The 22,117-nt window shown below is 35.6% G+C and overlaps 1 protein-coding gene across 1 annotated transcript in view; it reads left to right on the forward strand.

Annotated features, from left to right (window-relative positions):
• The window catches only part of LOC144252993 (transport and Golgi organization protein 1 homolog), a 57,945-nt gene that overhangs the window by 5,131 nt on the left and 30,697 nt on the right, over nucleotides 1-22,117 (forward strand). The window contains exons 3-7 of the mRNA XM_077794980.1: nucleotides 5,495-5,626; nucleotides 7,870-7,891; nucleotides 8,816-8,904; nucleotides 9,144-9,221; nucleotides 9,309-9,419. Coding sequence (XP_077651106.1) covers nucleotides 5,495-5,626; nucleotides 7,870-7,891; nucleotides 8,816-8,904; nucleotides 9,144-9,221; nucleotides 9,309-9,419 — 432 coding nt within the window. The remainder of the gene's footprint in view (nucleotides 1-5,494; nucleotides 5,627-7,869; nucleotides 7,892-8,815; nucleotides 8,905-9,143; nucleotides 9,222-9,308; nucleotides 9,420-22,117) is intronic.

A 22,117-nucleotide genomic window follows, 5' to 3' on the forward strand; every position in this document is an offset into this window, starting at 1 on the left:
CTGAGTTTTAACAAATGTAGATACCCATGTAAAAACTACCATAATCAAGATATAGAACAGTTTTTTTCACTAGAAAAGGGGTTTCCTTGGGATCCTTCCCAGTGAGTTCCTTCACCACCTGTTTCAGGCAATCACTGATAAGTTTTTTTTTTTAAACTATAGATTCATTTTTCCTACAGTACTATTTCATATATATGCCACTATAAGTGGACTCATATCTAGGAGTGCAATTGCCTCCTACGTTTAATGTATGTTTTTATCTTATGTGATACTGTCAAGCCATGCTAAAAATGACTACAATCATTTTATACTTCCACCAGCAATTTAGGAGACTTCCACTTGACTTCATCTTCACTATCACTTGGGCCATTCTAGTGGGTATGTCTTTGTGAGTTTATTTCCTGATAATTAATGATATTGAGTGAACTTTTATTTTTCTTTTGAGATAGGGTCTCACTAACTTGCTTAGGTCCTTGATAAGTTGCCAGCCTCAAACTTGGGATCCTCCTGCCTCAACCTTCTGAGTTGCTGGGATTACAGACATGTGCCATGATGCCTGGATCAAATACTTCTTCATGAGCTTGTTGACCTTACTGTTTTTGTATGTCAACTCTCTCTGGCTAGCTGGAATCCATGTACAATAGAATAAAAATATGAAGTATTTAAACGTAAACGTGGCAAAAACTAAAATGTATATATTGAAAACTATAAAATATTGCTGATAGAAATTAAAGAGAACCTAAAGGGAGAGAGATACCTAATTTATGAGTCAGAAGACTACGGTGTGAATTCATTCCAGTTTAATCACCAGAGTCAACATTATTCCAATCAAAATCCCTGCAGAGTTTTGTAGAAAATGACAAGCTGATTGCAACAGACCTAGAATACGTGGCTTCAAGACTTAATCTAGGGCTGGGGATGTAGCTCAGTGGTAGAGCACTTGCCTAGCATATGCAAGGTCCTGTGTTCAATCCCTAGTACCATATGAAGAGGAAAAAAAGAAAAAAATATTCTAAAGCTACAGTAATCAGGATTGCAGACAAAACATTGGAACAGAGCCAAGAATTTAGAGATAGATACACAATATATATGGCAACAGTCATTGACAAAGATGGAAAGACAAGTAGAGAATGGAAAGTTTTTTCAGCAAATGGTACTGAAATTACTGCATATTTATATGCAAAATATTGATCCATGCCTTGCATTAGACACCTGAATTAACTCACAGACTTAACTATTAAACTCAAAACTACAAAACCTCTGGAAAAAAATAAGAGAAAAATTTTTGTTGAACTTAGGTTCGGCAAAGATTTCTTAAATTTGACAACAAAAGCATTAAAAAGGATTTGACAATGTGGGATTCATCAAACTAAAACCTCTGTAATTCAAAATACACTTTGAAGTGAATGAAATAGACAAAACACAAGCTGGGAGGAAATTACTGTAAAGCATTTATCAAGACTTGCATCAAGAATATATGAAGAACTCTTAGAACTCATTAGAAAAAATATAGTCCTGCAAAATAACACTTCATCAAAGAAGATAAACAAATAGTAAATACATTAAAAATGCTTGACATAATTATCAGGGAAATGCAATTTTGAAGCATAAGAGTTACCACTACACACTTATTAAATATCTAATATTAAAGACAGTTGTGCTGAGTGGTTGGAGAAGAGATGGAGGAACTGGATGGGTACACAGCTGGTGGGGATATAAAGCAGTAGAATCACCTTCTTAAAAAGGTAAATATACACCAGTCATATCCAACCATTCTTTTCCAAAGAAAAGATAAGTTATATAGCAATAGGAGGAATTTTATATCAGTGTTCTTGGCTATTTTATTTGTAAAAGCCCCAAACTGGAAAAAAATCCAAATGTCTATCAATAGATGATAGACAAATTGTGGTACGTACATATAATGAAATGCTACTCAGCAATAAAAATAGATGATAGATAAACTGATGTAGATGAATCTCAAATTATGCTGAATAAGAGAAGCCATAGAAAATACAATATATTATGCCATACACATAAAACTTGTGGAATACAAAGCAATCTATTAAGACAGACATTTTGCTGGAGGAATGGGAAAGTGGGGGGCATGAAGCAAGGGTGACAAAGGGCAGAATTACCTAGAGAATGAGAATATTTTTGGAAGTAAAGGATGTGTATATTATCTTGATTATAATGGTGATTTCATAATTTCATGTTAAAATTTATCAAATTGCACACTTTAAATACATGTAATTTGTTGCATGTCAATTTTACCTCAAAGCTATAAGAAATAATATATTCATCTTTTTTCACTTTCTAAGATACAAGTAGTATTCTATAAATATTTTTCTCTACTTCATTTTTTAAAAAAATGTATTCTGGAAACCAGATCTTAGCAGTATTTAAAATTATTTTCTTTCTTCTTTGGTTTATTCAACAACTTTCATTGATGACGGTTGTTTCAGCCTTTTTGACCATCTTGTATTATTATAATTAATGCTTGAATAACATAGTTTTGTAAATACAAGTTTTAAACATTTGTTGTTGTATTCCCAGTATCTTTTGAAGTTAGGGCTGGGGGACTATAGCTCAGCAGTAGAGCACTTGCCCTAGATACCCTTCCCCAGCACTGAAAAAGTTAAAAAAAAAAGTGGGATTGTTGAGTTAATAGGTAAATATATAAGCAGTTTTGGGAGATGTTGCCAAATCTCATTCATAAGGGTTGTATCATTTTGTATACTTATCAGCAGTGTCTGAGAATTTGTATTCCCCCACATTCTCTCACCTACCGAGTATGTTGTCAAACGTTTGGATCTTGCCAATGCAAGTGAGAAATGGTATCTTGGTGTGGTTTAATTTGTATTTTGTTCATTATGAGCTAAGCAGAGCATGTTTCCATATGTTATAGCTATTTGCATTTCTTTTCCTGAGATCTGTTTATTTCTTCAGCCCATTTTTGTATAGGTTTGCTGGCCATTTTATTTATAATGTTCTTTATATTTCAGGAACATGATTGTTTGGACAATAATATGTTGCAACTATTTTTTCTCAGGGTGTCATTGTCAAACTGTGTGTGTGTGTGTGTGTGTGTGTGTGTGTGTGTGTGTGTGTGTGTGTGTAGCAGGTTTAGATACAGCCAGGAAAGATTTTTTCAATGAGGCAGGTTTTGCCCACTCATAATACATAGAAAATTTCACCCAATATTTTCTAGTACTTGTTTATTTTCTATTTTTACATTCATGTTTCTTATCCATTTGTAGTTTATCTTTTGAATAAGTAGAGAAAAATCCAATTTTATAATTTTCCATGTGGTAACTCTACTTATTAGAAAGTCTATTTTCCCCAAACTAACTTTTATTGTACCCCAAATGTCCAGTTGGTTCTGTTTCTGGATTCTCTATTCTGTCCCACAATCTCTATGTATTCCTGGGCTTGGACGAGGGTACATGAATTGATTATATAGTCTGCCCTCCCTGTACCCTTCATTGCTCTTCTTTTTCAGTGCTTTCCTGCTTATTCTTGTTCTTTTGAATTGACTATATTCAACTTGACGACAGATTTTTAAAGATCCACAGATGTTCATTCCCTCCCCAAGTTAAATGTCCCCCTTTCTTCAATTTTTAGCACGTGCTTTTCGGGGGCTATTCATGATTCTGTTCTTTTCCACAAGTCATGCAACCTTAAAATGTGGCATCCAGAAATGAAGCCACTGGCATGGGGTGATAATGACATGATTCCTTAGGGTAAGGCCTTTTTAAAAAGAGTGTCATCCACAATTGGAGAAAGTAACAGGACTGGAGTGAGCAGGGAAGGAAAGCCCAGTCCCAGCAGTAGTCCTTTAGAAGGGATCAGGAGAAGCTTCTCCTCTTCTGTCTGCACTTTTGGGGCAGGTACCTGGTGTCTCAACATGTTGACAAAAGGGTTTTGCCCTGGGAGGGGCTGGGAGGCCTGACTTTCTCCTTTTTCCTAGTCTCTGCCTATACCCCCCTTCTGCTAGTTCCCTTTCTCCAGGGCCTTCTAAATCGCTGGTCCTCTCCCAGTTCTGGGGACAGGTGAGCCTCTTTCCTTCTGGAGTCCTTTCATTTGGACTCTTCCGCTTGGCTCTCCTCGCGCTGTCCCCCGCCAGGCTCAGCAGTTGGTTCTTTCTGCTCCTGGCCCCGCATCCTCCTTCTGCTCACTGCAGTTGGCCCAGCGGCTTCGTCTGATGACGCGTTTTACATGCCTTGGGCGGAAAGCTCCTGCGGTGGAGGAAAGCAAAGTTCACTCCCAGTACCCGCCCCCTGTGCTGGGTCCTACCTAAGTAGGAAATGGTGAAAGAGAGGGTCCTGTGCTGTTCTGCAGGGAAGCATCACTTCCGCTCAGCTGTTCCTACACCATGGACTCAGTACCTGCCACTGTGCCTTCTGTAACTGCTTCCCCGGGGGACCCACAGCTCCTGGGACCCCTGTGGCTGAGTTCTGGCGGAGTGGGTGCACTGACTGTCACGGTGACGGAGAAATGGAGTGTGTCAGGCCCAAGGCAGGCAGGACGTGACTGTATTGTTAAGCGAGGCCAGTAAGAGTGGACTTGAGCTTTCCCCACTTGCACTTTTTTTTTTTTTGACGGAATAGAGGTGACAACCTCATGGTATGTTCCGAAATGCAGCCAACAATCCAAACAGCTAATGTTACTACAGGTTTTTTCCCTAGGGAGACTGCTGGGGAATTGGGCCCAAATGACAGTTATCTGGTATTACCTGTAGAGGGCGGTGAAAACAGGGAAGAGTAGGCAGGTGTTTACTACACTGCCCTTGAGCAACCATTTAAAATTAGGCTTTGAGTTTTATAGAAGGATGTTAAATTCAGAGAAGTTTATCTAAGCCAGTTTTCAAGAGTTGTCTGAAATTACATGCCACTTATCTGTTTATATAAGAGTGGAATGGAAGTAAGATTTAAAATATTATACATACATCATCATTGTTTTTATTTGTTGCCATAAAATTAATTAGTTCTTTCATATATTTAAGTTTTTGTCTTAAATGAATTTTTTAAATTCTAAAAACCAGGTTATCTAAGAGAAAAGAATGATCCAGAGGGATTCTAGCCAGGTGTTAGACAATGTGATGATATAGGGCCTGTTACAAACTGGAAATGTATGCTCAATTTAAAGTATTTAGATTTGGGCTGGGGTTGTGGTTCAGTAGAGTGCTTGCCTAGCATACATGAGACACTGGGTTCAATCCTCAGCACGATATAAAAACAAAACAATGTGTCCACCCTAAAACTAAAGACACATAAATAAATATTTTTTAAATGTATTTAGATTTATTATACTTGAAAACACTGCAAGTGAACAAAATATATGAGACTGCCAGTATCCTCTCTCTTGAAGAAGCTATTGGAAAATATTGAGGAAGTGGATTTCTGATGAGGAGGTTGGTTTAGAATTGCCATGATTCTTTGTGACTGTTTTGTTATAAATTTAAGGTTTCCCATTTCTTCTAATTTGTCTGTTTCAGCTGTTTACTACATTGCCTGATGATACTCAACCTGGGCCTGATTTTTATGGACTACCATGGAAGCCTGTAGTTTTCACTGTTTTCTTTGGGATTGTATCCTTTGTCATTTTCTTTTGGAGAACTGCTCTTGTTGTGAGTAAATTGACTTACTTATACCTTAGCACATAAGCACAAGGATTATTTTATATAGTCACTGCCCCCCCCCTTTTTTTCTTTTTCAGTTGCTAAAACACAAATTAGTGGTTTAAGTCAAACTAACCTTATTAAATAATTTAGTGTGGGTGCAGTTGGTAGAACTGGTAATTCTTACAGCCATCCTGACCAGTAGTTTCATATGTATCAGAAGTCTTACAAGTGGGATAAAAGATGGGATAGGTTAGATAAATATCCTTTTATGTAGCATATATGTCCAGTAATCTATCTTAAAGAAATAACTATGCTTTGAAGATTTTGGTAATGTTTTTCAATGGAACAGTGTATTAGATTGAAGACTGAGCACAACATAATTCATTTAGGTGTTATTGTATGTTTGATTAATAGAATAGTAGGCAGATTTATTTATTTCAAATCTTTGAGGTACAGAAAATGCTCATAATTAAATGTGAAGTGGGAAAAAAAAGCAGAAACTAAGATTTAAATGTTGATGAACTGTATGTTAATATAAACACATATAAACAGGGGGAAGTGCTGCAAAGAAATACAGTAAAATGAGAAAAAGGAGATGAGATAATTTTTCCAGTCTTTTATATAAATTTTTCCCAGATTTTATGATTTGATCATATGTTCAGAAAATACCTTTTTATTCGGAAGTATAGATTATGTGTTGTCCAAAAATCCATTAAATGTTTTGTTCATTAAGTTTTTTTTTCCTGAGCAGAATTAGTCTATCTCTGTGTACGTGTGTACATATATGTATAAGAGTGTGTGTGTGTGTGTGTGTGTGTGTATGCGCTTATACATACTTATGTTTGTACTGTAGGTCATTCTGTTTCATAGTTATTTAACATAATTGGAAGAAAATTATTTTAGGTAAATGGACTTTGCATATGAAAAGGCTAACAGTTAAAGAGGCCAAAAGCATTGGATACAAATCTTTTCAAATCTGAGTGTTCTTTTTCTGATTTCTTAATTATTTCAGACATATCATTGTTAAGATAAGTTTTCTCTCCTTGTACAATTGAGTGTAAAATCTCTTAAAAAGTATTCCCTTCTTAAATAGAAGAATCGTTTGTCTGGATTCCTGTGAGGAATTTTCTAATCTCATTGAACTTTTTCTCAGCTAAAAGGAAAAAGGAAATAGAAGGATAAAGAGAAGGGAAAAACATGAAAACATTTTATATTTCTCTCTCTCGTTTCTTTCATTTCAAGAACCCCGGTACCTGTTTCTCTTTTCACTAGGTTATGTGGGATCTGGTTCCTAGCTTGTTACTCCTCAGTTTCAGCATTTGACTTTGGAACTTTAGTCCCTACCTTAGATGACTGCATTTATGCTACTTCCCATTTTTCTCTGTTGTCATTTTGAGTAAAAGGTTAGCAAGGCTATGACATTAAAGAAATGTTCATTTCTTTCTGTGTTGGAGATTTCTGAATGCAATTTCCTATTATGAAGATCCCATGGATGATCCATGGACACATCTGAGTATCCCATCACCATTTATAACATTTGAAAGGACAAGTAATATGCTAAGTTACAAAGAAATTTAGTGATGTTTTAAAAAAATTTCTGTTTAGGTTTTATTATCAGGCAGTTTATTGCTGTCTTTTGGAAATGATTGTTTTTGTCCTTTCCAGAATATGTTAATTGTCATTTCTCTTGTTGCTTGTGCATTTTCTTCTAGCAGTCTTCCCTTTCAGATTTCTTGCTATATATTTAGTGGTTTGCAGAAATAAGATGATGTAGCCTCTTGGTTTCTTAATTTAGCCAATAGCCAAATTTAAATTGGAGTTCTAAGATGTTTTCTGGTGAGTGAAAGTGACATTTCTTAGTACAAAGATTATGCCTTTAATATTGTTTCCTCAGATTCCTTTTGAATAGTCATTGTTTCTAGACTTTATCCTGGTTATTTAGAATTGTCAAGTAAATGATTTTGAGTACACACACACACACACACACACACACACACACACATATCTTTACTGTGAAATAAGGTACATATCTTAGTGTTTTTATGTCAGAGGCTATTTATGAAATATCACTACCAATTAAATTTAAAAGGCTTGTTAACCTTTACTTATTTTTAATCCTATAAATTATTATCCTGAACCAGAATGTTATTAAATTCTCAGTTGGTTATGATTCTGACTGTTGTTTTAGGAATGCTGTTTCTATTGAGCAGATGTTTGACATCAAATTTAATCTTTTTTCTCTCTTCTAGGTAAAAGATAGAGTATATCAAGGTAAATTTTTAGGTTTCTTAAACTTGTAATAACCCTTTGTATTGGTGTTTGATGTGTGTTTTATGTATGTTAGAAGTAGATACAGTGACGTTTAATGTCTATTATCTTTTTTACCTCCTGAAAATTTTACTATTCCTAGGTTGCTAGCATGGATAATAGAGTAGATGATGATGGTTCCAACTCTGAGATAGGAGATAAAGAGGAGGAACAAATTGTGGATAGGGAGATGATGATAAGTTTTAATTTGGGGCAGATTAACTTTGAATATTGATATAATGCAGATGTATTACATTTGAAGAGTATTTCTATGCTAATGATCTAATCATGCATTAAGTAATTGAGTAGATAATTTAAAGAATGGTAATGTGAATCAGTATGTTTTTCATTTCTGTTTTTCTTTGCAAAGAATTAAATGATTCCATTTTCTGAAAAGAAAGTGTTTTGAGAAGGGAGGAATATCAAGCTACAACACTTTACTGTATTTCCCATCTGTGAAATAAGCTTAAATTGAAATATCATTTTGGATGGGAGGGGTACCTGTGATTGAACTCTGGGGCACTCTACTGAGCCACATCCCCAACCCCCTATATTTAGAGACCAAGTCTCACTTAGTTGCTTAGTGTCTCGCTCTTGCTGAGGCTGACTTTGAACTTGGGATCCTTCTAGCTCAGCCTCCTGAGCCACTGGGATTACAGGTGTGCACCACTGCACCCAGCAAAATATCATTGTTCTTATATTTTTCTTAAATTTTAATAATTTTTATACTCTTATTGCTAATAAGCATAGATTGCTTTTTAAAAGCATAATAGTTATGCTAAGAAGTATTTCCTCATAGTACCATATAACATGTCTTTGCTTTTAGTAGATTGAGTAATTGAATTTCATTTAGTGATTGTAATAATCTTGTGTATTTCCCCCTTTTAGTCATTGAACAGCAAATTTCCAAAAAGATGAACAATTTCATGAAAGAAAATGAAGAACTAATGCAGAAATTGTCAAATTATGAACAGAAGGTATAATATTTTTTTGTTTCTTTCTCCCTTGGTTCTAGCATGAATCATTTCTACCTGTTTTAATTTTAAAATCGTATTTTAAAATTTTTGTTTCATTATTTTCTACAAATCATCCAAATTCTAAACAGTCATATGTATTAAGTACTGCTTTCTTCTGGAAAGGGTCACTTGTCTGGAAGTAACTTGTATAGTAGCACTATAATTTGTGTATCTTAATTCTGAATGCTTTATTTACATAGATGAAGGAATCAAAGAAACAGGTCCAAGAGACCATGAAACAAAATATGATTCTTTCTGATGAAGCAACTAAATATAAGGTAAAAATCCCTTCTTTGGGGGGAATTACATTCTAAACTCAAAAGTAAATGTAATGAGTGAGTAATATTGACACCTTTTTTTTCCAGGATAAAGTGAAGCTTCTTGAAAAAGATAAAGAACTTCTGGATGAGAAAGCTAAAAGTCTTCTTGTTATGTTAGAATCTGAGAGAGAACAGACAGCTAAGAATCAGGACTTGGTAAGAGTTTCGCTGCTAAGTGTTACTGCAATTTGGCTTTTGAAATATTTTGTTAAATTGGTTAAGTTGAACTTAGTCCAGCTGTTAACTAAAGTAAGATTAGGAGTCAAGGAAGTTGAACCCACTTCTGCCCATTTTGTGGAACTTTTAAGTACTGATACAACAAATTATTTTTATGGGCCTAGGAAATATTTTTATTCTCAACCTTGGATAATTTTCATATTGCTTTGCTCTGCCCTTGGAAACAGGCAGAACAACTAAAAAACTATTGTCCAGTTGAACAGTATTTGTTTACTTTTTACTTGAAAGAGTAATGAATTAATCAATTTTCTGTACTTAAAAAAAGTTTACTTACATATTTCATTTTCAATTTCTATAAGTTTCTGTAATTACATAAAAGTTGCAAAAGATAGTAGAGAGTGTGTTCTGAAATATCCTACCCCCAAGTAAGCTTGATCACCCAGCTGAGGTAGTATTTATCAGATTTCTCCACTGTAAAAATTCTTTCCAATCCTTTTCATGTTGTATTCTTTGGAAGTTACCATGCACAGCCCACAGTTAAAGTATGAAGAGTTACAAGCCCAGGATGCAGCTCATGGTAGAGCACTTGCCTAGCATGCATGAAGCCCAGGATTCAATCCCAGGCATTGCAAACAAAGATTGCAGAGTTATGTCCACTTCCTTAAGGAGCGAGTATCTTTATAAATTTTTTGGAATTCTTCTGTATGTGAGATTAGTCTATTCTTCCTTAAATTTTATCATTTTTTACTTCAGATAAGAAAATTTTAAAAATGATCTTGGGAAATTTTTTTCTCTATCACTAGAAAAAAAATTACTAATTTGAACTGGTTTACTTGAAACAGTAATTAATTATAGTTAATTTTCTATGCTTTAAAACATTTTATTTACTTATTGCATTATGATTTTCTATACTTTGACCTTTTTTTTCTGGTTATCTCACAAACAGTAAGGTTGTGGATGCCATGAAATATTTATGACTTCATTTTCCCTCATCTCTTTCAGTTCTTGATTTTTTGCTTAGTCCAAATCTGGATCCCCCTGCATTTACCTGAAATGTAATGGGATGGCTTGACAAAAATTTTGTTGTGTTTATCTTTTTTAGTATATATATGTGTGTGTACACACACACACACACACACACACACACACACATATATATATATATATATATATATATATATATATATCAGTATTTCTACTGAAATCCTAATGCATATTTTGTGTTCTGTTTTCCCCTGGCAGATAATGGAAAATAAGAAATCTATAGAGAAGCTTAAAGATGTCATTTCAGTGAATAATTCTGAACTTTCAGAGGTAAAGCTGCCAACTCTTGCTATCGGATATTAATACTACATCTTAATTTGTTGCGGACCAAAAATTTGAGGTGTGCTAAAATGTGCAAAAAAATGAGAACTATATGATGTCTGGTTTGGGAAAGTATAACATTGTTTTTTCTTTGGAATTAATTCACTAACTGTAGTGTTTTGCATTAGCTTCAAAATATCCTTACTGAAACTAAGCTTCGTGAAGCGAAGATGAAGTTGGAATGCTGTAAGCTTCAGAAAGAAAATACCATGCTTAAGAAGGAGAAAGAGCAGGTAAAGAAAATTTGATGTCATACATAATGTAAACTAGAGAAGTGAATATCATTATCTTGTATCTTTCTTGGATCTGTTTCTGAGGTAAGGAATATTCATGTAGGACCTTTTCTAGATATGCAAAGTTTAAACAATGCTCCCCAAATTGAGTGCATATATATGTTCTCCATCTGTTTTGGATTTTTTGATTATTGCTTTTCTTATCAAATATCAATCAGTTATTAACTTGCATAGCCTCAAAGAAACTTTTTCATAGTGAAGTGGTAAAAAGAACAAACATGTTTTTCTTAGGGAATAGCCCATTATATTTTTCTATGCAAAAAAAAAAATCTGGAGTATATAATTTGCCACAATGGAGCTCTGCCACCAATTTCTAACTTTAATCAAGTATGTGACTTATTTAGAAAAGCCTTTAAACCTAACTTTATCATAATTTCCCTGTTAAGAACCAAAAATGGATGAGAACAGCCAACAAAAACCCTTCTGTTAATGAATAATTTTTCATATATATTATCTAAATTCTGGTTATACTGTTTACAACATACCCTGAAGTTACAACATACCCTGAAGTTACAACAACCAGATGGTACATTATATATAGTTTTAATTTTCCGGGTTTTAAAATCTCAGTTTAGTCAAATTCAACATGGTCTCATTTAATAACTCCTCAGTGTTTATGTGTTATTCATTTATGTGTCTCAAAAAGCTCAAAAACAATTTAGTACATTTAATAATTAAAAAATATTTACATAAAAATATTTCAGTTTCACATATGCAAAGGTAATTTAACATTTACAACATCATTAAATATTTTTGAGTTTTAAGTATATTTTCTGAATGAGTATGCAGTTTTACAAATGGCCTATCAAACAGTGTAAATATTTTCTGGCAAAATGTCTGAAATCTTTAGGACTTGATCAAAAGAATTGGGGTTTGAAGAGGAGGTCTTTGCACTATCTGTTTCTTAGATGACCCCAGCTCTATACCATTACCAAGGTCATACTTGGAAAAATGGGGCCCCCTCCTCTTGTGTTAGGATCTGTGGGTGAGGTGGGGATGTTTGCAGGGTATGTCCTCAGGCATGGGTATATGGTGCCAGGTGGTCCTGGTGGAGGTTAGGGTCCCCTAGGTGGATGGGAAGGTAGGGAGGCCCTGGATGGGGTGTGGCTAGATGAGAAAAGCTGTGAAGGGAGGTGAGCTGGGTGGTGGCTCACTGAATCACAGAAAAGTGATTGTGGCTGGTGGCAGTTGAGGATGAGTGGGGCTCTGGGATCCACCCGGAGCAGGGGGCAGGGGGGTTCGGGCGGAGTGGGGAGCGGGGAGCAGGGAATTTGTGCATGCTGGTAAGGGCGAGCAGGGGGTGCTGGGAATTTCTGGGTGCGGGGGAGGTGCGGGGGTGTGGGCCGGGCTAGGCGTGGTGGTGGGGGTGCATCCTGGAGACTTTCTAGGCCTCCGCTTTAGTACTTTACTGAAATTTCTCTTTTCATCTTGCCCTAGACTTTTCACTGAAGGGAGTGAGGCTGCTTTCCCTTGATTTCTGCATCATCGTTCCTAGTCTCCGCCCTTTTCTTTTCCATAAAAATGGTTTTATCAAAGTAGAATCACACCATTCATGCCTTCATACATCTTCGTGTACTTCATCATCATTCTAAGTACATGTATGAAGACACGAATGGTGTGATTCTACTTTGCATACAACCAGAGATAAGAAAAAAGTGCTCTATATATGTAGTATGCATTGTAATGTATTCTGCTGTTACATATAACAAAATAAAAATAAATGAACTAAAAAAAAATTTTAAATGGTTTTTTCAAAAACATGTTTTGCAAGTCTTTTCTTCCCAAACGAGTTGTGCTGTTTTTTCTTTCTTTCTTTCTTTCTTTTTTTCTTACACGTGTGTTTAAAAAAGCACAGCACTTTTTTGTCTAGTGGTAACGTCCTGTCAGGCAGCTGTTGCTGTACTTGGTGGGGAGGTGGGTGAGGAGCAGGCGCCCACTCAGATCCTGCAACCTGGCCCAGGGAAGCTAGGGCAGAGAAGTGAGCCCAGCTTAGTCATGTCCAGCACACTCTGCTTTTCTTTGCTACCAAAGCAAGTAACACCTTTAAGCTTCTGAGCTGGGTCCATGTTCTTGTTCTAATTTGACAATAAACTAGGTTGATTGTCGGACCCTGCAAAATCAGGGGAGTTGATAACTAATACTAGTGGCTTTTCAAATACATTTATTTTTCGACATCAGACAGGAAAACTTGGAATGAGTTTGGGAACACTTCTTGTTAGGGAAAGGAGAGCTGTGTCTAGTATTAATGTTTATTTTCAAAGCAAATATGGAGCCCATATGTGTTCAGCTGTTCTCAGTATATATCTTAAAATATTACATCTTAAAGATCCTCCCAGACTAGCTCATTTTATAAGGACTTTTCTTTTTCCTTCTGCATGGCAATCTATGGACTTTCCATCAGATTTATATGCAGCCAGCTCTTTGATGAAGATGAGGATGGTCTCCCATTAGTTACTTTAGCAAAAAGAGAACATTGCAATAATCATACATGTTTAAACCTGTATACAATTTCCTAGAATAAAATGCTGTGCAAATTGATTCAATTTAAAAGTGCATCATTTCATCGAGGGCAACTTTTTTTGTAAAAAACTTGTCTGTGGATATTTGTGGGGTGAATTTGTATGGGAGGGGCAGGATGAAGCTGAAGCACTCCTACATGGCTATCTTCCTAATGTCACTCACACTAATTATCTTTGGGTTGTTAATGTACATGTAAGTTAATTTTGTTATTTATGTATTCTTACATTTCAAATGGTGTGTGATCAGTATGAATCAATTTTACAGTCAGAAATTACAATAATTGGTTATAAACCTCCCTTCAATGTCTGGTCCTTTCCATGTTTTTCTGATCACCATCCCTTGCTTCAGACTGGGTGCCACTCTTGTATTGCCATTCATGTTTGGCAGCTTCAAGCACTGAATGATTTTCTGCCTAACTTTAATAGAGACAAGAATTCTAGTGTTCAGCCAAGTGGAGTGAATCTTGGACTTAGAGGAAGAGAATAGACCTGGTAACAGGAAAATGGGAGTGCTGGGTCGGGGCAGAGAGCCAGGATAAAGACAGTCCTCAGTGTTCTCAGTGAGTTCTAATTTTCCATTCAAGTAAGTTCCATTCCTGGGCTATGATGAATGTGCACACAGTAAGACTGAACAGTATTCATGTTTCAGACGAACTTGAATAGAGGACTAACCTTATGGAAAATATTAGGTAATACCATTTTCATAGTTTTACTTTTTAAAATTATTTTATTTTTATGTGATGCTAAGTATGAAAACCGGTGCCTTGCACATGCTAGGCAAGTGCTCTGCCACCAAATTACAGCCCCAGTCTGTGGTTTTACATTTTTTAAAATAAGTTTTTATAGTTGTAGATGGACACAATACCTTTATCTTATTTAGTATTATGTGGTGCTAAGTGTCAAACCCAGTGCCTTCCACATATAAGGAAGTACTGTTAGTTGCGGAGCAGGCTGAACAAATGTTAGCTGTGGGGCAGGCTGAACACTCGACCCTCACCTGTCTGCTTCCCACCCTTCATTAGCCCTTTCTTTTGGGATGATTATTTGGCACCTTTTCCCTTTACTTCCTCTTGTTTTTTTAATTTGAAACCCACACCTAGCCCATGCCCAATCTGCTTGAAGGCAGAAGATGACACCCTTATCAATTACAGTGTGACCCAATCACTGTACACCAACAAGGCAGCTAGCACAGTAAAGGGCTATTAAAAACCTTCTCCTGCTGGGCCCTCTCTCTCTCCTCTTTTTCTCCGAGTCAATCAGACACCGCTGCAATAAAGATCCCTTGATTGCTCCGAGTGTAGTGATTACTTTCCTTTCACCATGAATAGGTATAAACCTGTCTAAGAGAAAGACAGTTTACTGTAACACCGTCTTACCTTTGAATGGTTTTTCTGGATTATTATACAATTCAGAAGTTGAAGTAGGCCTGTCAGGAGTAAAGTATATGAAGGATCCTGTATGGGCGGGCACTTAGGAAGATCAGGGTTCTCAACCATCAGGAACTAAGTGGAAGGTGCCAAAGGCATTGCTGCTGGTGTGCAAGAATAGCAAGACACCAGAGGAAAGGGTCAAAAGATTTCAGTCTTTAAACCCAGAGCTGGCACTCCTAGCACTGTTCCTCATCCTGGCCCCTGTCAGCTGCAGGTCATCTCACTGTGGGTCATGGACACCAGCCCTAAACCTGGGGGAAAATCACAGAAAACTGCCTGGGCTCTAGAACAATAGCCAAAGAGAGCCTGGCCTCTGTCCTGCCTTTCTGCCCCTTTTGTTCTGGTGTGTGGGGGGGGGTGGAGGCCGCTGGCTACAAAGGATGTGATAGTAGGTCCCAGAACTGTCAGTTTATGACATGGGGACAGGAATAGTCTCCACTGTTAAGATCTGACAGGACACTCCATTTGGCCAGGGCAAGTTCATCACTGGGACAAAGCGGTGTTGTTGCTACAGGACAAATAACTGCACCCAGAAAAGAAAAAGACAGAAACTAAGGACAACCTGTGTTTCGTAGGCAGCCTCTGCAAAGGGATCTTCAAGAACCCCTAAAGAGGAAAATGGAAAGGGCTTCTTGCATTGCATATCAGTCTGCTAGTATAAGAAAAGGCCCAAAAGGAGCCTCTGGGTACAAGTGACAGTGGGGAACTCACTTAAAGTTGATGGCATTGTGATAGTGTTCATGGAGACAGGTCAGGCTCAAAAATGTCATTGAAAACATAGGAGAAAAAAGATTAAATCATAATTATTGTATATGTTGGATTGTCCAATCCTCTCCTAGGATGAAATTTGTTGTGTAAATTAAATGCACAGATAACATTCATAAGGATTGTTTCAGAATATGAATTTTAAAAAGGTTCCCAAACTAGTAAAGATAAAAGAAAATTACAGGTATAGAAATATATTTTAGTATGGAAAATTAGAAAGAAAGAGAAATGTTTCTGAATGAGAAAATATTTTGTCTGGTAAAGTAATATTCTTGTGCTAACGTCCCAGATTAAAGATGACAAAACTAAGGATTTAAAGTTGTGAATGTCTAAATAAGTTGCAGAAAGTTTTGGGAAGGTGAATCTCATAAATTTTGTTTGTTTAATTTGGCTATAATTTATCTATCAAGATAATTTTATTCTATTTGTTGGGCTTGTGGAAACTAAGTCTTAAAGTAATTAGGGTTTGTATGTGTTTGAAAGTCTGAAATAATTACTTTGTAACTGGTTAATCAAACAACTGTTACTTAAACCTACCAATATAGATGTCACCCTAAGTATATGTGACTAGGTATAATGTATTCATTATACCTAGTCACATATACTGAGAACTATGGCTATCTAAGCCTTGTATAAGAATTATGTAAAAATTTATAAAATGAGGGGCTGGGGTTGTAGCTCAGCAGTAGAGCAGAGACCCTGGGTTCTTTCCTGAGCACCACATAAAAACAAACAAACAAATAAATAAACAAACAAAATAAAGGTATTGTGTCTAACTGCAACTGAAAATTAATATTTTTTAAAAAGTTAATAAAATGAAAGTATATGCAAGTTTACTGGCAAGATAACCACTAAGTGCTCTCTTTTATACATTGTATCTGACATTGAAGGACCATGCTCTCAATTGAAGACCTGTCTTATATATGTTTGCTTTGAGTAAGTCAATTTCTTATCATTAACCCTGTTTCCTAAATTTATAAGAAACTTAAGGCTATTGATTTTGTTAATCCATACAGACTTGTGATTAGTGCTACCATAAACTCTGGATTCTAAATTGCACTTTAAAGTTAAACTTAGTTGAATGCAAAGCTTTGCCAAGTTGGTGTTCTCCAAACTAAAATTATGTGTAACAAAATCTCTATTTGTATAAAAATAACAAATTTGGTTGGTATTTATTCATGTCATTTGAGGTTTTATAGCTGTATCAAGTAAGATGTTGAATAAGTTATATGTATAATTTGGTGTTAATCTTCACATTGGAATTGGAATTTAAATACATTTTTGGAAGCTAATAATGAGAGTCTGATCTGTTTAAAGGTGAAATTGTAAAACAAGGAAGCATTTTGCTGCTTTTTTTTCACAAAAAGAAAGTTAAAATTTCTCTTAGTCTTTGTTTAATTTATGTTTCAGATGTAATGTTGTATTGTGTTTTTTTGTCAGGATCCCCACCTTACCTGAAATAAGAGTCTGCATCCCACCTTACTACATGTTAGAATGGCTGCAAAATAGGCTAGACTTGAGATCATTTAGAGTTGTGATAGGTGGGATTATCTAGAGTTTGATGATAGCTCCAGTCCGGTGGGTGCCAGACTGGTTGGCTGGGCAAGTTGATAGCAAGATGCCCTCACACCCTCTTACAACCTTCTGACAAGCTCCATCTGTCCCTGGACACTTCAGGACTAGTGGTGCTGGGAAACTTGGCTCTCTCCAGCATTTCCAACCAATGCTTCCCCCAGGCAAAATGCCCCTAGTCTGTGAAGTTTCACAGGATTGCCTGGACATGAATGACCCATGCAGACCCACTCACTATCTGACAGATAAGGATGTAAGATACCCCAGGCTCAGCCATGTTGCAGTCCTAGGATCTGAACACCATTTCACCTTGCAGAAAGACCATGAGGGATGTGCTTAAAGGAGGGACCCTGCAAAGAATTGGCAAGATGGTGGCCACCAGCACTCCCAGAAGGAGGACCTTAGGGCAGCCAAACCCTAGGCACCCTGGCACAGGACCTCCAGGTCTTGGCTGGTGTCCCTAGACAGAGTTGGCTGCACCACGAGGTGAGGTGGTGGTGGCAGCAAACCTGCAAGCATCCTGCCCCCCATCCCCCAGGCACTGGCCAGTGTCTCAAGATGGAGATGGCTGTGTGCAATCAAACCTGCAGGCAACTTGGCAATGGACCTCTGGGTGCGGGTGGAAGCAGCAGGACTACTAATTGAAAGTGAGGTCAGGTTGAGGTTATTGTGGTTAAAACAACAACAACAAAAAATCACTATCAAGGGTGAAGTTCACTGGAGTAAAATTTCATACCTTAAGCACAAGAACATTTGTTTTGAGCCAGCAAAATGTTTGAGATTCTACATTCCTTCTAGAGACTCCAGGGTACAGTTAATGTCCATGCTTTCTCTAGCTCCTAGATGGTGCCTACATTCCAGGTCATGATTTCCATCCTCCTTCCAAGTCAACAGTGGCCAGTTGCATCTTTTTCCCATAACCTCATTTTACATCTGACCTATCTGCCTCCATTTTTACTTTTAGGGACGCTTGTGATTACACTTGGCCAAGCAGATAATGCCAGTTAATTTTCCCATCTTGTTATCCTTAATTGAATCACATCCTTTCCCTTTGCCACCAAGGAGCCATCTTCCCAGGTTCCAGGGATTATTGTGTGGACATCTTAGTGGAGGAGGTAGCATTATTTTGCTTATTGCAGAGTCAGGAAATTAAAGTTCTCTGAGAAGGTTTCACATGAAATGATGATGGATCATGCATGATTAACAGGAGATTTCCACACAGGGAGTGTATATATTGGGGAATGGAATAGAAGGGTTAGGACAGACTCCCGACAAAGAGTCTCCTACAGAACAGAAGTCTTTTATCCATTGCTTCCTTGGTAAATATACAGACCGCCTTACATATAAGCAAACTGGTCTTACATTCCTACTCATTGTACTCATTACCAACATCTGCTACTCTCCTGGAGATTTTCACAGATTAATATCATATTTTTGTGCCTAGCCAAATACTAAGGTTAAAGTAGTCCATCTATTCAAAAGGTTCCTTCTTTTCTCTCTTTAAAAATGAATGCTATGGTTTTCTCTTGTTTAGACTTCAAAAAATCTTTTCATTATTCACAAGGATTGAATACTCTAATAATTAGAAGTGGTGCTGAAATACAATCTGTCTCCTTCTTAAATCAACAAGGATTTCCATCATCTGGTGCTGCTCAATTGCACACACTATTTGCAAAGTAATCATCTCCTTCTATTATCTCCTTCACAGTATAACTTCTGAACCATATTGAGTGGGTTAAATTCCAGCTCCACTATGGAATAGCTGTGTAATCTAAGGCCAACTACTTAACCTATCTTTTCTCTTTTAATTTAATTTTTTTAATTTGTTTTAATTTGTTATACATGACATAGAATGCAATTATGCACTTTGATATACATAGATGGGATATAATTTCTCATTTTTCTGAGTGTACATGTTGTAGAATCACATTGGTCATGCAGTCATATATATACATAGAATAACAATGTCTGTTTTGTTCTACTATCCTTTCTAACCGCCCCCCAAAAAAAGGTCCTTCCCTCCCTTCACTTCCCTCTACCTAATCTAAGTAGTGCCCCACCACCCTGCCTTATTGTGAATTAGCATCTGCATATTTGAGAAAACACCCTGTCTTTGGTTTTTTGGAATTGGATCATTTTGCTTGGAATGATATTCTCCAACTCCATTCATTTACTGGCAAATGCCATCATTTCATTCTTCTTTAAAGCTGAGTATATATTCCATTGAATTAACCTATCTTTTTACCTGTGTTTCAAGTAAAACAGATGATAAAGGTGGATATCATAGGACTGATGTTGGAATTAAATGCATTAATCTATTCAGTATACTTACAACAGTGAGGAACTGTTTCCTGTTATCACTTATTTTATACTGCATAGATATTGTTATAAATGCTAGAAATAAATTGACAGTAAGAAAAGCATGTCCCCCATTTTCATGAACTTCTTAGTAGGCATACTAGTGAATATACTGATAATTTAATTTTTATATATTTCTTTGTTTTCTAGTTATTTTTCATTGTCTAGTTACCTGGGATGGCACACTGCTCCTTTTGTTATCGATAATTCCATCTCTAATGACTACAAACAATTGTCAAATCACTCCTGGAAGAACTGGTATCAATATGGCCCCAATATCAAAGAAGCTAAATTGCTTGATTACTTAGGCTTATTATCTATGTGTAACTACAAACTAGCATCCAATAATTCATTTACAACTGTCCTACAATATAGCATATATCTACTAATTATCCCTTCTATCTACTATTTCCACTGCAAAAACATTTATAATGCAGCATGAGAGAAACATCCACAATGCTCTTATTCACCTAAAAATGTCATTACTTTAGATAAAGCAAGTGAACGATTTTGTATTTGGCAATACATATATAACTTGCATTAATGAGTTCCACTTTACAGTTTGATTATGAAATTGTGATGATATACTCATTATTTATAAAGAAAAAATTACCTAAAAAGTAACAAGATACCTTACGTATTCCTAAAATAATATGAAAATTCAGATAATATTTTAGTTTCTATGAAAACTCTAAGTATATGACATGTAGAAAGCTAAGACAAGTCCCAAAAATAGTAACTTTAGAAATAAATCTAAAATTCTAAATTAATTAATGTATTGAAGATCTGCACTAGTAATTGCTTTCTTGGATCCTTTGGATTTCAATATAATGACCTCATAAGTACATTACAATATGTTACAAAGGCAGCATCCTCTGGGAGAAGATCATAAAAAGACTCTATTCCTGTGTAATATCTACTTATGGTTTCTGAAAAGAACTGACATGAAAGTATACTTCTCAAATAATGCAAATGTCTCAGAAGCAATGCTATCCTGTCATGTAAAAGATAATGCCTTTAGGTAGACATTTTCACAGGTGAGCAGTAAAAATCATTCTAATATTTCAAAAAGTGAAAAAAGGTAATACTTTTTTTCCTCATTCTAATCTTTTGTGCAGAGGAGATTCTATTCTGCAACGCCAAAATTTAGTCATATTGACATATTCAACAATAATATTTGCAGGATTAGCCTGAAGTCTAATTTCTATTATATAGTGGTACTGGTACCTTTCCACATGATGTTCTGTTGATGGTATTGGAAGAAAAATAAAATCAATATATGTATTATATGTCCATAAGAATGTAAAATAAATTTATTATGTGGATACAAACACATTAATAATTGTGTTTTCTTTACAGTCATTTTCAAAGTATGAAGCCATAAACAAAAAGCATTATTGTAACTAAATCATATGGATTTATAGATAAATAATAATCATCCTTCAAAACATATTTTCAAAAAGTGTTCCCTGCTCAGTATGTCCAAATGAAACTATGCAATTTATATTACCTTTCATGTTATACACACACACACACACACACACACACACACACACACACATTGATATTGATATATGTGGATATATCAATATTCTTCTAATTTAAGTATAATATTTAATAAAACATTTCCCTCCCACTAAAATAATTAAGAGGAGAAAAATGAATAATTATTATCTCTTAAATTTTACTATAAGTTTTTAAAAATCACTGAATTACTTTTGGAAGTAAATTATAATTGTATTTTAAAATTGAATAAATTGTCACTAAAAAGGTATTTCAACATAAAGCCAAACATTTACCAAATATAATGAATCATTAGTACAAAGCTATATTTAAAAACTGTACATAAAAAGAAGCTACATTTTTAAAGAATTTCAGTAAATTCACAGTAAGGGAAAAGAGGAAATGAGATATCCTTTTATAGTTAGAAAGTGCAGAATAAAGAAAACCTATTTAAATTTTTGGTTTATATATGAACCTTTTGTCTCATTTACAGTTTTATTTAAAGCTTGTTTTAGAAATTAGTTTTTTAGTCTATGTATTTAAGATAAATATTTAAATCTTTACTTAGAAAATCTTACACCTTTCTTTGAATTGTTCTTCACGATATTCATTTGAAGTTCTCAATTATTCACTCTAGCAAAATGAAATCTCTCAATCCAAACACCAGAAAGTATGTAAGGTGATTCTATTTTTTTAAAACAAATGAAACTGACTCTTCAGACAGAGCAGTATTTAATAGAAAGAAAAGGAAATTCTCTAAGCCTTTCAAAATCAATAAAATGACTCAGTATACATATCAAAATCACTTCCTGAATACCCAATTCTCTCTTCCCTGAAACAATTACCTAAAAATATGTCAGTTGAGATTTGAC

This window comes from Urocitellus parryii, unplaced genomic scaffold (genome assembly GCF_045843805.1).
Source record: "Urocitellus parryii isolate mUroPar1 unplaced genomic scaffold, mUroPar1.hap1 Scaffold_83, whole genome shotgun sequence".
NCBI lineage: Eukaryota > Metazoa > Chordata > Mammalia > Rodentia > Sciuridae > Urocitellus > Urocitellus parryii.